The sequence below is a fragment of the Saccoglossus kowalevskii genome, chromosome 7, assembly GCF_978046115.1.
Source record: "Saccoglossus kowalevskii chromosome 7, keSacKowa6.1, whole genome shotgun sequence".
NCBI classification, from domain to species: Eukaryota; Metazoa; Hemichordata; class Enteropneusta; family Harrimaniidae; genus Saccoglossus; species Saccoglossus kowalevskii.
In genome coordinates this window covers 3,729,990-3,746,499 of record NC_140647.1, presented here as the reverse complement: position 1 = coordinate 3,746,499, position 16,510 = coordinate 3,729,990, and the positions used below count along the sequence as shown (strand labels likewise).

The following is a 16,510-nucleotide window of genomic DNA, read 5'->3' as shown; positions in this document are numbered from 1 at the left end:
TGCTTGCTGTGCAAATACAGGACGCCATACATACCCTCGTTGATAAGCTGTTAGAAACAGTCTCTACGATAATGCCGACTTCATCTCATACGTGATTGCAACATAAATTTTGTATAAAGAGAATAGATTTGTTATACCACGAATGCTTTTAATTAAAAATGCTACTTGAGGTGATGGAGCTAGAGCTAGTTTTTTTAAAGATATTATTTAAAAAACAATAAGTTATTTTAAAATACAGACTCTGTCAAATTTGTTGTATCATATTTTCTACGTTGAATGCAGCGGCTTTTTGTTGTTATATGTCTCATCCAACACTGCAGGCATATTAGGGAGGAAATCGACAAAGGCTTCAAATGTAGATCACAGAAGAAGCCCAGGTAAACGAGCCAATTCGCCTGGGAGCGGTTGACTTTTAACCGAAGTTAATATCTATACAAAAAAGTCAGTAGGATAAAGGCAGTAGCAACTTGGATTAGTCACCGATCCATATAGCGTTACCTTGGAGTGGGCAAACAGCGTGGTTCACCTATTTCAACTCTGCTATATTTTCCGCTGGTGATTCCATTGTCGGTTCGCAAGTTATTGTTCAAGATGCGACATCGGGCAACTTTCTTTCTTTCAGTACCCCCTGTTTTCAAAAAACCTGTTTGAGTGTTTTGCCGTTGGTTTGGCGCTTGAGTATCTTTAACGGGCAATACATAATGAGGCTGTCATTGAATGGCATATTGGGCACGTAGTTTAGGATCTCGGTTGCTGCATGGAGTTGGATGTTTGTCGAGCCGCCCGAGTATAAATGATTGTGACCTTTGCTCAGAAATTATAGTGGGCACATCGCGTGATAACAGTCAACGAGATTTAATTATATCTAATCTCCCTATAACTAACATACTCCCATTTAGATTATATTCTCCTTCGCAATCGTGCGTGAGGGCGCTTTAATAAGCGCAGCGTGGCCTCAACTGCGGAACACGTGAGAAATGCACAAAAAATCATACACACAAACAAACGGCTTTTCATTTTAAGTCTACAGGATCTTAAATTGTACTTCAACTAATTCAGAGTTTGCTTCACTCGTACTCTGTGGGTGATGGTGGAACGATAGCGATTCCATATGAGTTGCACAGAGTTTATGATTCGGTATCCGGAAATGCTCTAATATATTAACACACATATCTGAAGGTACCTACAGTTTATGTAGCGAGAAGACAGTATAATGTTAGCGTTATTGCTAGAACACCTAGTACAATATAACATTAACTTTCAAGACGTAGTGCTTGTAACTTGTCAATATAATAATGCAGTAGTAAAGCGCACGAATTGAAGCCAAATTAGCTAAATTGGGCAAAAACCTCGGGCGAAAGGAGTACACAGAAAACCTACCAATAGAATAGTTATACATTGACATATATATATATAATATATATGTGAATATATATATAATTGCACATTTTCCGCAAGGCGCAAATAAATATAGTATGAAATATGGCACCTTACAAAGTACAAAATTAATTTCAAGATACTGTCGGAACACGGTGAATGGAACGGCGTTCGGACAATATCCGCACCTAACTATTTTTGCGTTTGCCCTGCGGTAATTTCGATTCAACACTTTGATTCTTTCTTGTTTTGTCAGTATGAAATCGTTCTGATCGGCATTTCGTGAGTGTGGCATTGGGTGTATTCGACAGTCCAGACGATTGGAACGTCGTCTTATTAAAACACGGTAATTGTCAAGTGTGGCTGTAGGCAAAAGTCCTTCATTTCGGTTGGTGTTAATTGTTACACAGCCGTCTTTTACATAAAGTCAAACACCATGTAGAAAATACGTAAACACCGGTTGATGGTGTATGTCGGCGACGAAGTCGAGATTTGCAGATCGCCCCCAGGTATAGTGTAGGAGCCTTATTTCATCCTTCAACTGGTTTGTCTCACTTCGTAGAACCGAACAAAGGCGCGGGAGCTGGACACACAATTGGTTTGATTTGAAATGCTTTCACGGAGCACAGTATAGTGGCATACACTCATGCGATTTTGCAACGAGCTCCTCCCAAGTTCCAAAACAATGGCATGATGTTAAAATTCAATTGCATCAGAAAGTGTAAGTAAAATTTGAAATCAGTTAAATTAATTTTATTGTCATGAAACTTCCATATGTAGTTAGATATAGGTATTTACTATGTCGGTCAGTGAGGGACTCGGACGTACACCCAAACCGAAGAGACGCCCCTGTCAAGTTTATCAATTCGGTATACCGAGTTTCGTTTTTGGCTTTCTGGGAAGTGACTCCAATTCGCACCATAAGACGCAGCTCAAATTACGTTAGAATCACGGTTGAAAACATGGCAGCAGCTGATCGTTTACTTTACAGACAAGAGACTCGATATTCTGATGAGAAATTAAATACTATTTGATTAATTGCTTCCAAAACAAGGGACCGTTGGAGTCGTGTGCGCAAATGCCACCAATGGCCTTTGTTACGCTAATGCCAGCGAATCACTGTGACGCATGCTTGTAATGAGAAAGGGTTGCACCAATCAGCGAGCCGCACAGTTTGGCTCCTCCCACACACTGCCCGAGGAACGTGCCTGCATATTTAATTCAGTCCACTTGTTGTTCTCTGACAATGTTTAGAAAATAGACTCCTATTGTTGGAACAATGATCTGACGTGATGTTCACATCTATTATGTGCTCACTTGTTAGCTTTCAATCACGCGTTACTTTAATCAATGGCGATAACGTGTTGAATTCATCGAACACACAGAACTCGTGCTTCGGAGGGTCTATATAAGGACGAATGTAGAGTGCAGGGAGTAGATCGCCCACGAGCCAGTCGACGCTTCACTGCTCAAGACGCCATTGTACGGGTGCACGGTCTTTGCCATACTTTGATCATCCTATAAGTCAATCTGTACGTCTGTAAAGTTTTTGCAACGACCATGGCGTTTCCTGCTGGACTGATCGAACTCGATGAGAAGCCATTCTACGAGAGTTATGCCGAGGACTCCTGCAGTTCATCGTCATCAGAGGCAGTCATGTCACCTCCGAAGATGCTGAACAACTTTACCAACGTTGCCGTTCCCGGTGAGTACGATAGTTGGGCTACAGGCTTCACAGATTTCGCCAACTACCAGACAGAACCCTTTTACGCTTCTAGTAGCGACAGCTGCTCCAGCAGTATGGAGCAAGGTTCGTCTGTGGCATCGTACGATATGAACCAGATAACAAACTTTCCTACTGAACTTCACAATATCAGTGCGCCTGTTGACACGAACTTTATCATCCCTTCACCAACACCGACACAATTTACTGACTCTCCTCCGCCATCGGGTGTCGAGAACCGCTCTCCAATCTACATCCACCGTCCCAAGTCAACGAAGCCCAAGAGAAAACGAGTAATCAACCCAACGCAGAGAAAAGCAGCGAACGTGCGCGAAAGAAAAAGAATGTTCAACATAAACGAAGCGTTCGACGAACTGAGAAAGACAGTCCCAACTTTCGCATACGAGAAGAGGCTTTCCCGCATCGAAACACTCAAGTTGGCAATCATGTACATATCATTTCTCGGCGACGTCGTCAACGGTAAGGAAGTGGACGAAGTACAGCTCAGAAAGTTAAGAAGCAGCTTCAATCAATTGACAAGTCTCGGCGTGGACGATAGTGAATCCAGTTCTACCGAACAATTTAATAGCACCCCCAGTGCTGTGGACTTCAATTTCAGCCAGTATTTCACGTCGTAATAAGTTACTATATTTTGTTTTATTCAATCTAAAAGTGCAATCTTCAATATCCACCGATCATGGTCACTGTTACCAACATTGTAGAAACATGCAATTTTTAAATACCCGGCCGCTGATAGTGACAGTTAGCTTAGAAATCTTACAATACTACCATTAACACATTGGGTAGACAACAATCATTTACATTGTGTTCATTACATTGTATGACCGATACATCTGAAATATTGCTGGCATTCCTTGAGTCGGCATTTTGTGTACAATTCGGACTAATTTATTTTTATTTTTTTGCCAAACACACTGTCGCTATGATTTCCATCAATATGTAACATTCATTTGTCCATGGCATTAAAATCATTAACAAAAAAGCCCGCCCTCCGTGGCCGAGCTTGCACACAATGAGGGACATCTTTTAATTAAGACTGAAGTAAGGGTACTAATCACCGTTTTGTTCAGTCTTAATTAATTATTAGAACGCATAGCTATACTCGGTCTCGTTTTACGGGCTAACGACTCTGGAATCATCAGTCTATATGACTGCTTTTATTGACGACTGAAAATGTTTTATACTGAAATAGCCGACATTTATTTTGATAATGTCTGTTTTATGTTCACAGATTTTTATGTATTTACTGTTTTATTGATAATATAATATTTATTAAAATTAACTTAAGTTTCACCATAGATACATCGCATCTTTGTTTGATTTGTTTGTCCTACCTTGCAGAATCCCAAGACCATATTTGATATATATCCCCACCCCATGTTCCCACTCCCTCACCCTAGGCATATTTTATCATATTTTATAATATGGATCCCACAAAAACTGAGACTAGAATAACATGAGCAATTATAGACGACCGTAACGTTTGCACTGTCTGATCATTTGTGACATATTCGGCTGATAGTACTCTCCATGAACTTGTCCAATATATGTCCGTGTCTCGCTAGTTAAACGCTTATTTGTGTGATATTAGCAGACACGTCGTTAAATGTCAACGACCGCCCGATAGAAAGATCAACTGACCAGAGAGTTTATACTACAACATTGTTTGGGAGAAACATCATCGGGCGTTACTCTTGTACTTAGTACTACATGTAGTATCGCACTACAGTGTAACGCCGAGACAAGAGGAAGCAATTTATAGTTACTTTGTCCAAATCTATCTATCTACTACGAAATACGTATATGAGACACACTGAAACATTGTCTGAAATAAGGATAACATTAACGAATATTAAATAAAATTAAAGGTAATAAATAATAACCTTATTAAAAGTTTCCATTCATAGTAGATTCGATGTACTGTCGAATCTAACTGACTATGACAGTATGCTAGCCCTGTACCGTGCCACACGTCCACCTACATTCTGAACATCGGGTAAACCCGCGATTCTGAAGGGATAGGAGACCTGTGAAATTCAGGCAATACAAACAAATACTTCGATTTTTTTAAAGTTAAGAAATGCATCATGCTGTAGAGGATTAGAAAAAGCCACATTTAACGAAAAAGAATCGGATTAAAAAAGAAGCCTAAAGAAAAACAATAAATGCGATTTGTGGTGTTCGTAATTAAATTGGCCTCTCCAGTTCACAATGGGAAATCAGTACGACTACGACGATGTTTTATTTACGGGGCGGTCCATTCTTTCGAGTAAAGTCATGAATACACAAAAAACAGTGTATTCTAACATTAGAAGCTCGCAGACAGTCCAAGAGAAGCCTCTAAATCACAGTTATTACATGTACATGTACATACACACACAAAAGACCGAGTTCTCATTTCAATGTGGCGTGATCTGCACTGAAGTAGAGTGATTGTATCCTTCCACAATTGATTCAAGTTCAACTCATAAATGACATAGCTTTAAACTCTTCGATAATTAACTTACGAGCTTGACAATGATGATGAAAAGCGTGGTGGCTTTGAATATGGGTCCCGTAGTTTCTCGTCGTTTGCTTAGATTTGGTCGGACTTAAAACTAAGAATTGCAATCCTCGAGACAGAGTAGCGTACATAAAATACGAGTTGTTTTACGTCCACGACGTCCTCAAAACACATACTTCTGCCACAATTGTAATTTTTATTTGCTAACATTGATATTTCATAAAGTGTCCAACAAGTCTAAAGCTAATAATTGATTGCTTGGTATCAATACGTCTCTGCTCAGCTTTCTTATAACGGAAAGGTTTCCTCCGATTAACTGTTACGTAGCATAGGGAACTGTTTCTTTGGAGTACCTTCGTGAAAAAATAAATAAATAAATACATATTTTTAATAAATATAATGTTTAATAGTTAAAAGATAATTTCTGGGATAACCCGCATATATTGGGTAATACTCAACATATGTTACCATGATGGCAACTTTTCTCACGAGCAGCAACATGATAATTAATTGTGACGTCACAAATGATAAATACTGCCACATAAGTATATGTACCCAGTGTTATATGGAAAATGTCGATTGATTATTAAAAATTAATAACATAATATTGCTCGTTGCGTCAGTGAATAGTGGTAAAAAGACCAACGTATCCATATGAGAACAAATCAACTAACGAATACAAAACGGTGATAGGTTATATACGTTGGAGGTGTTCTCACCCTTCTGAATACTGCGAACGAAATTATATACGGTAATTGTTTAGCTCGTTTTCTTAAAGTATGCTGACTGTAGCTGGCATTGGAAGCTTTTACGAAGTGACGACATAGGTAAACAGCCTGGTATACTCATTCACAATACTATGTTTTCACGTACTCTGTTATGGGATTAAACATATCAGCAACGAAACGTCAGAGTGGAAAAAAAATGTTAAATTAAGAACAGTTCTATGCCGATATTTGTCCACTTATTGTTTTGTGAAACATTTTATTGGACGTAACATTTGTCGCAGTGTTACGTTGAATTTGAACTAGCAATATGATTTCATTTGGCATGCATTGTGTGTTAAGTACAATTTACTAAAATTAAATATTATCGGGCACTTAGTACGCAACACATGTTGTGGATACGGAAACGTCCCGCTTTCTATCCCTTCAATATGTTACCCACATTGTGAACAAGGTAGCATTGAATCGGAGTTCAGGAGTGCGAACTGGTTCAATTTACATATATCGATCACGCGTAACAGCTGAAGCAGTGCAAGCAACGTAAATAATATAACATTGTTGTAAAAATAGAATACAGTGAGTCTGAATTACTGCTAATAAAAAAGTATATTATGGAATCTTTCAAACTATACGAAAAATATTAAAATGCTTTGAAAATGCTGGCACGTATTGTACTGAGGACAAGACTTGAACTCTAAATTACACCATGTACAAATAGTGATTGGTATTTTACAGACACACCGGTGAAGGATGGATATATTTAAAGAACAGACACTTAAAATAAAATTGACACTTGGGTACGTGTCATGGGTTCTGTCTTAATACGGTATATAGTTCACGATAGAGTTGAACATGACGGTGAAGCTGGCATTGCAATATTTGCATACTCAATAAACAAGAATGTTGGTAAAAATATCAAACCACAAATAATTTGATGAACAAGTACGCTAAAGCGTCGTACTGACATTAGAACGTCTCTGACATATTCGAGCAACGATAAACGTAGAAAGTGCCGCTTTCAGAAAGTCTGCCAATCTTTCAAATAGGAGTCAAAATATGAATTATTTCTTGCCATTATCTGTCAACGGTTTCAAATTAACGAATCCGTCAAATCGACAACTTCTGTGTCTTTGGAAGTGCTTTTGATCGTCAACTTGTGTTGTTTTTACCTGTATTCTCGTATAAGGTATTTTTTAAATTTTGTTTTGTTATATTTTTAATAAATAATATTCAGTAAATATATATATATATATATATATATATATATATATATATATATATATATATATATATATATATGTTAAATTAAATCACACAAAAATATTATTGCTTGACGAAGACAAATTCATGTATAATTATAATCTATCCAAATGGAAAATAACGAAATTAATTAAATCTTAAATTATCGTTGTTCATCGTGTTTTGTTTACATTACTCTTAAGATATCTTAAGATGTGAGTCTATAGTGTAGTGTTCATTGTTTTAACCATAATTCCACGAACCACGCTTTCCTCTAAATCTGTGGTTATGTTTACTTTAAAACAATGTCTAATACCATTACGACCTGTTGCGCTCATTTTCTACATTTGTTCTACAAGTAAAACAAACAAACACACGCGACATCGGTTTTGACGGACCAAATAAGTCTACAGTTTCAAAGCAGTGTGCACTATTGTCTTAACCGTAATCCCATGATCTACGCTTTCCGCTAAATCTGGGGTTACTTTTTACAATAAAACAATGTCCATTGTCCCATTGTGAAAATTCCCGTATTTTGTTTATGAGGGAAAATAAATACAAATAAAGAAAACAGACAAACACAAGCGACGTTGGTTTAGACCGCATCAAAGAAATAATCGGCTTCTGTATCACACCTCGCGAAGTAGCCCCGACCGACGACCACGCGCATAGGATTTAATCAACTAGCTCCACATTACATGTACAGTAACATGTAATTGTCAATAATTTTAAGGTGGTATTTTAGGAAGTGTTAAGGTAGTAATCGGGCGTGGACCTGAGGGATATACGAGAAAGACTGTACATCACACCAAATTCAAATATGTAATGTCTAAAACCAAGGAAGGTAACATAACGTTATAGTTTTGTATCCTCGTTTATCAATAATTGGACTGGCTGTATATATTGTGTGGTGTCCTGTCACCTGCTAGTATTTTAACGTCGGCGATTGCTCCATTTCTGATAAACGTCCTAATGTTGTTCCAATCCGTCTTTTGATCTTTGCGACGATGAATACAAGTATAAGTGGTTTGAACGAAAACTTTGGGACACGAAAGCTGTCCGGAAGAGAGTTGACCTTCGAGCGACTTCACAGTAGTCTAATTCATGTATAGTCACGTAGCGTATAAAGATATTATCGAGCAAATTTAACTACCATTTATTGCCATGGGTAGGCGCTCGAGACTGATGAAAGCTTCTTTCCTTCGTGTTGTACCCTCGTAGTTTTAATTCAGGGTCATTTAAGAAGCATCGATATCTTGCCTCCACACATGTTTTCACTGGACACTTGATTATTATACGTGAATAGGGGACAGATACTTGAAAAGATTGCGAATTGCGGAATATGTGATAAACAACATACACTAGGATTATATACTAACCGACCGATAAATATAGAAACTATGCACTCATTAAGTGTTTCCTCATAAACCCAGTAAATGTTGGGCGAATTAGTCTGTTACCGAGATTACTTGGAGGAGCGGGTGACAGTGATGCCTATTACACACTCGTGCAGCTGGGCTAGCACGTTAACATGGTATCTCCACTGAAACAATTAAAGTACAAGCAACAGCAATGAGAAAATGTACATACAATGTCACGAAACCCTTCAAATACTGTGGATAACGGAGTAGATCTTCTTTAAAGATCGTCCAAATTTAACAGCAAATTGCAGAAACTCACGTTTAAATTGGAAGGACTTATCATAATGAGGTAAATATCGACTAAGGTCAATAGCAAAACTGGTTTTAACATCGTTGGCTCATCGGCGACATTGATAAACATGGGCGTATTATTCGGCTGATGGCGTGTTGGCAGTGATAGTCATAATTACGATTACAATGAGCAAAACCGACATTGTTAGCCGCACATTACTTAAAATGATGTTAGCAATTTGTTTGCAATTAGCGTTGAGTAGCAGAACATTACACTGGCTTGTGTGTGGGGATGTTAATGACATTTAATCAGATAAGATTTTGCTGAATAATAATAATAATAATAATAATAATAATAATAATAATAATAATAATAATAATAATAATAATAATAATAATAATAATAATAATAAACTAAGAATGACTAAGACCACACACACACACACACACACACAGCACGCGACATCATATTAGCGAGATTCGTATGAAATCATAACTGCTCCCAGTAGCTTCCAACTTGAAGCAGCGACAGGTCGATGAAATAGTTCACCTACTCGATTCCTGTATCCTAGCACCTCGTCCACGCCAATTTTCAGGTCAGAAAGTTGTCAACCGGTGCGCTTTATCGAAATAGAGACGTATTGCTAGTGACATTTTCAATAAACAAACACAATATGCCCAGCCAAGCGAAAGCGCAAGACACATTTGTTGGCGAAGAACCCGTCAATATATCCACGCGCGCCGTCAACGTGCCCGGGACCAGACCACATATGACCGGCGACCCATTTTTAATGCCCATTCATTTGAGCTTTTTGTTTTGCGAGACAACAAATGGGAAATTCATAAAGAGAACTTTATTAAATCTGCGAGTGTCGATATCAAACGTACAAACTATCGTACCCGAGTGTATTCCCAGATGCCCGCGCCATGCAAACAGCGGAAAGTTAGCCATGTCCCTTACCCAAACAGACGTGGATCGACTGGCGTACCAGCATATGGCAAAGAAACAACGTGTTTATTCATGCACGAAACCGGTGAACAAAAGTGACAATTACACGGCAACTTCATGAGAAGAAATGGAAAAAATAACAGATTAAAACTCTTCATCGATTTGTTATGTTGAGATGCAGTGCGGCAAGTAAGATTCGATGGTCGTTCTTGGGATGATGTTATATTTATATATAATAAACAAATCGCTAGTACAAAAAAATTTCTTTTCCATTCATGGCAATCAGCATCAATAGACATGACCGAATAACTACTTTTCACGGAATTGTAGTGATTGCAATAAGTTTTCCCACCAACTACTATAAAATGCGTCCAAACAATCATAGAATTTGAACTTGACAATTTTATAAAAAAAGCGATAGTTTACAAAGTCTTTGTATGATGACTCACTAATGACGCACATGATTCGGAAAGTCTTCGTTCAAAAAAGAAAAAAACGCGTAATGTAGATTTTAAATAAATCTCGAAATGTTTTCGTAACCGAAAATAGCGTTTATTTTAAAGTGATTGTTGCATATATATTTCTCAATGCGCACTACGCGCATGCGTGCTAAACAATGAGTATCGTGACGCGAATCAAAAGCATTTAGATATGGGTGTAGATGAGAGAAGGTGTCGTGAATACACAACGTCCCTACTCCAAACAACAACGTCGCGGCGAGTGCGTCGTATACTTTTAGCTAATCCTACAAAACGTGGAACGATGGTTATTTCTAGTATATGATATTGCATCTAATCAACTGCCCCATCAACTGTTGTACTTTTACAGAAGAATCGAACACAGTGTGTCTTTGTAAATGTATTACACGTAGACGGGTATAACCACATTGGTTTTCCAGCTGCTCAAAGGAATTGTTTACCACATTATCACATATCCCATCCTGCAATAATTTATTGCGTCATGAGCATAATAATCGTGACTGGGCCACCTATGTACATACGGTTGCTCTATTGGCACTTCAGTTTCCAACCATACTGGACGGACGAACCCGCCTAAATGCAAGTACCGATGTGACCACTTTAAACGTGAGATTAATATTGTATATTTGGTCCTAATAGTATGTGTCACCTCCTATTTCACAGTTCACATCCACCATTCCCCTCTTTGAAAGTACATATATCTTAATACCGCTTACTACTTTCTTTTTAACGGGGATCACTCCACACGTGCAGCACAGTCCACTTAGCGAGGCGCTACAACAAAGACGATCTTCGAAGACAAAAATTCAGTGCTTCACGGTTTCCTGGTTTCACTAGTGTGGCAGGTGTGTAGCACACCGCGCGGCTACACCATCTCAGTCTGTTAGCGTGTGGAGGCTCTGTTGTACACTGGCATCTCATAAGAGACTCGAAACTCACGCGCGAAGGGGTCGCCAGTGTGATCAGTCATTGGACCTCTCAACCTGTTTTTACGATATGAGAAAGCAACAGGTATTTTTGGTTGACGGGTTTTTTACCCTTCCTTTACGATAGCATCGTCACACTGTTATTGCATTGAAAGCTGAAGTTGTCACAATTATTGGTGACAGAAAGCGAGCAATTGTTGAAAAAAACGAACGCCGATCAAACTGCAACTTGATTCGGCGGCACGATCATAATTGTTTCACTTTAGTATTGCGCAATAAGCAGCCCATCTGAAACAAGTAATCTGTCATCGTGGGCTACTTTGGACCAGATACCATTATCGTGTTTCAAACCAATGCGTAACTTGAGCGAAACTACATCTGTGGCTGACAACTATCTTACATAACATTTAACATCAATTTTATGTGCCGTATCACGGACATCTGCAAACAGGCGCCGAAAAGTATACATTAGTTTTAACATTCTTCCGTTTGGAAAATATAGAGACTGATTTTGTTTTTAAAGATCACTTAAATTAAAATATGTTCATGAAACTATGACATTTTGGACGTTTTCTTTTTCACATTTGGACGTTTTCGTTGTGGATGCAAACACTAACTGATGTAACATGGGAAATACGATGAATATGCGGTTTGACGAGTAATTTCATTAATTTCGATTGTGTGCCCATGGTGGTACATTTGTATATATGGTATATATATGATACCCGAAAATATTTCCATTGCCAATTTATTTTTGACATCTAATTTGTATTATCCAGAGTTGCTCATGTTGTTTTTCGTCTTCCTACTGAAGTTTGTTTCAATGTAATAGGAACTAGACACCCACCACTGTATGCATGCGGATTATAAACTTGAATGGAACATAACAGTCGCCGTCGTAAGAAATTCAGAATGCTACGCACAAACTTGACAGTCTATTTACTAACAAATCTCTTTCGAGGTAATTGGCGACCGCGACCACATAACAAGACTTAGGCAGTGATCTGTTATTGAAATAATGCACCAATTGTAAGACTTGGAATCATAAGTGAATAACTTGTAATACGTCACTTTTTAATCGCAAGGCGTAGCATACCACCTTCACCAAAAATAACGTTGGTTGTACAGCTTGACCGCGATAGCTTTTCTAGATACACACGAGGGATTCTCTGCCTTTACAATTGCATGTGTTAAAACGAACCCCGGGTTCCATTGTACCCTTCTTCTATTATCCAAAAAAGGAAAAAAGAATTACCAAATACAAAGTCTTTTGAAAGTGTCAAAGCCTTTATACTCGGGGTTCTAGCTACCACGAGAGGCGCCCCGCGGCGCCAGACACACTGAAACAGCGGTGCATTGATTGAATTACCCAATTCGTGTTCATTTCTTACTTAATCTTGTAAACCTTAGCTTGTTTAGAGGGCGTGAGTAAACACGTGATGATTTCTGATATAATTATAAACAATAGTAAATTGCTTCCTCTCCTATGTCACGTAAAAACCACCACAACATTTTATTTGCCGAGCATATAGTTATGTACACTGGCTTCCGAGTAAACCCGAAACGTACCGAGAGTACTCCACGGATTTACGTATATGAAATAAAGCGTATAAACGTTGTGATGGGATTTAGGGGAGCGGAGGCAGGTATATTACGAGGCTCGTTATAATAACAACCACATTCACTGTTAAGGCACGAGCTATGCCTGGAGCAAGCTATCATTTTCCTACTCAGATGTGTTATTGTTTTTTTTCTTTAAGGTTCAAGAACTCCTTTCAAACTCGTGGGAAGATCAAGTATTTTAAAGCGGCAGTATTTATGATTTGTGGTTGTTTTTACGAGAGAAAGAGACTGAGAGAGACGGGATAGCCTTGCCTGGGCATAACGGTCGTGATTTATCACTCAAGTTCAGGCTTCTATTCAAACGGTTGTAAAGCTGGTTTTAACCGTTGAGGACAATTATATCTATCTAGATTCAAGTTTACATGAAGGTACGCAATAAAGTTTATGTAAAATTGATGCGGCTCCGTTTCGTGTAAATTTTATATGCGATAACAAAATGTTGTAATTAATATAACTATCAATGTGTTTTCAGAGGGGACCGAATTCAGCCTTCATCCACTGGTAGCGGGCTAGCATGTCCCAAGTTCCCCGAACGGTACGCTCTAAGCACGTGCCGTCGCCGAACAAGTCGCGACTGATCTTCCGTATGGGTTGGGAGTGAACGCACACATGTTCCCAGTGGAGTTGTCCTCGTTGGTGTCACCTGCAAAAAAGAAGTGGTGTTTTTTTTAACTGCCCGTGTTTGGTACCCGTCCGAACCGTGAGAGTATTTCTACAATATACGGATAAGGTCACAGAGCGTCCTTACGAGTTTTTTTGTTCTATTCCTCGGGGGAATCGTCAAATAATAATAAAAAAAAAGTGGAATACCGAAATTCAAGTACAACTAACGACCTGCACAGAGCGATGTTTAAATTGACCACTTCGGACTCGGAGAAATATGCCATCCCGTCCGATCATGTATGTATGTATGTATAATGATAATGAATAAAATGAAAGTAACACTTGAAGATCAAGGTGACATTGCTTCCCTCACATCGCTTCGTAGTTTTCGCTATTTTTTTTCGTGGTATGTTTATTGTTAGCATGTTACATGACCCCCATAGTCGTACCAATGTTACGGGAAAGATTGTTGAACACAACAATAATAACGAAAACGTAAATCGTTTATATATATCAAGTTCAGGATCACTTATTCCTATGAAGTGAATGTAAATCATGTTAAACGGGTTATGTCCTGTCAAGATTTAACCAAATATTCCCATTAAGTGGTCAACAGCACGATCGACCCCGGCATTCTGGTCACAAGCATAGTCTGAGATTGAGTTGTTTGTGATGTGGGCGTGGGTTTTTTACCACCTCTCCGTGACCCACTGCCCCGTCATTGTGATCTGAAATGTCGTACCAATTTCCATTGTTGTTTCATCTTAATTATAGATGTGCAACGGTCCAAATTATTCATTATTCGTTTTTGAAATAGTTGCAATTGCACGAAGAAAGGTGCGGACAAACATGTCTATGTTTTAGATTTGAATACCGTGCCAAGTCCGCTGGTTGACGTATCTCATCGAACAAACATAACACACATAGCAAAAATCAGAATCATGAACACGTATACGGTTTATTTTGTACCTGTGTCGACCTTTTAGTTTACTTATGACGGGGTCCAACACCTTAAGTAAGTAAAACGCATATTCACTGAAATGCAGGCGAGAATTAAACGAGAATGACGATTTCTAGAATTCAAATGTCACACTTTGTTTTGATGCGCAACAGGTGTTGTTTAGTAATCAAGTAGACCCTTAGATGCACAAAAAGTGTTTTTCCATGTTGTGTGTTATTACTGCGTGCTCCTCACATGACCATGGGGCAAGTGTACTTTATTTTCCGATGAATAAATGACATTTTATGACTGCCCATAGACCGAGGTACATGACACACAACCTTCATTCTATACATCACCTGTTCAGTGTTGTTCTCACGTTCATCCCTCTCGTGGTTAAGTCCACTTTAATGATATACCTCTTTTATTGTCCCATTCCAAACCGCTATTGAGACGTTGAACTCTCAGCAGACCAACTGCGTTTCATTGATTTGCACTGGAGCCATAAATGCTCGAGCGGTGAGATCCCAGCAAGGGATGGTGATACCAGCTACACCAAGTCACGCGTTCGTCTAATTAAACAGCGTCAAAACATAATTGTTTTAGCCCATTTCCCTGCTATAAGTACCTTCGTTTACCACCATGACGCTAAAAATGAACGACGTGGCACGTGGCTGTTTTTCACACATGTTGGTAACTGTATTCGGCCGCTAACACAATTCCCTTGTAAATCAACTCACGGGACCAATAAATTTACTTAACTCGTATTCAATATTTTGTCAACTAGATGAAACAACTATTTTCTTCTCTTTAGGCGCGTTGCCATTATACCGAACACATACATTCCAGTAATAATAATTGGTCAGTCATGACCTCTAAGAACATCACCGTGTGCGAACACAAACAGAAAGTCGATTGACTTCGCGTTTTTACTAAATATTCATTGTCACTATTACCAATTAGTCCTACCAATCCGACACAATTAGCAATGTAAAGTATTTGTCACATTTGTGTTGCTATACTTTACCCTTAAATGCAAAGTTATCAAACTTTAGTTAGAATCGAATCTAAAAAAATAAACAATTTAAATAAAAAGGATTAGACGAGTTTAACTGCAGTGAGTTATTCAATATTACCAATTGTTGTCTTAATAAATTGTTCGTGATGATTTAGCATACAGAGATCTACCAGATACTGTCTATTTTCTGACAGTAGACTAGCTTGCTCATTTCATCCCAGAGAAAAAATGGTTGAAAACTCAACGAAAACTTTGACACCAACATATGGAAAATACACTACGATATACAAGTGTGTTAACAAGCACCACAATAGGTAGTACATGTCAGATCAGCTTATCACGTCCGACCACAATTTTAACCGATTGAAGTCTATAAACTGTTCGACAACGCTCATTTGACTAATTAAATACACATAATAAATTTACACGTTCTTACAGAGACCCAGGTCGGTTAGATGGAATAATAATATCATACTTCTGTGTCAGAATCACAACCATAACGCTTACTCTTCTAGATTAAAACCCATTTTTTTTATTTAACATGTTTTAGAACATTATATAATAAGTTTGACACTATGCAGTAAACTAAATGCAAATGTAGAGTAGAAAATGTAAATATATATATTGTTAATATTATAGACGTAGAAAACAAATGTCACTCATTTTTTGCGGACACACGAAGGGCAAAGTAAAATTAGAACTGAGGGTAAAGTAAAATTAGAACTGAGAAAC

The 16,510-nt window shown here is 38.3% G+C and overlaps 1 protein-coding gene across 1 annotated transcript; it reads left to right on the top strand.

Annotated features, from left to right (window-relative positions):
• Positions 1–2,746: 2,746 nt before the first annotated feature.
• LOC102805963 (uncharacterized) lies at positions 2,747–4,419 on the top strand. Its single transcript, XM_006814493.3, has one exon. It carries the CDS (start codon positions 2,938–2,940, stop codon positions 3,736–3,738), a length of 801 nt encoding a protein of 266 aa, XP_006814556.1. The 5' UTR covers positions 2,747–2,937; the 3' UTR covers positions 3,739–4,419.
• The last annotated feature ends 12,091 nt before the right edge of the window (positions 4,420–16,510 follow it).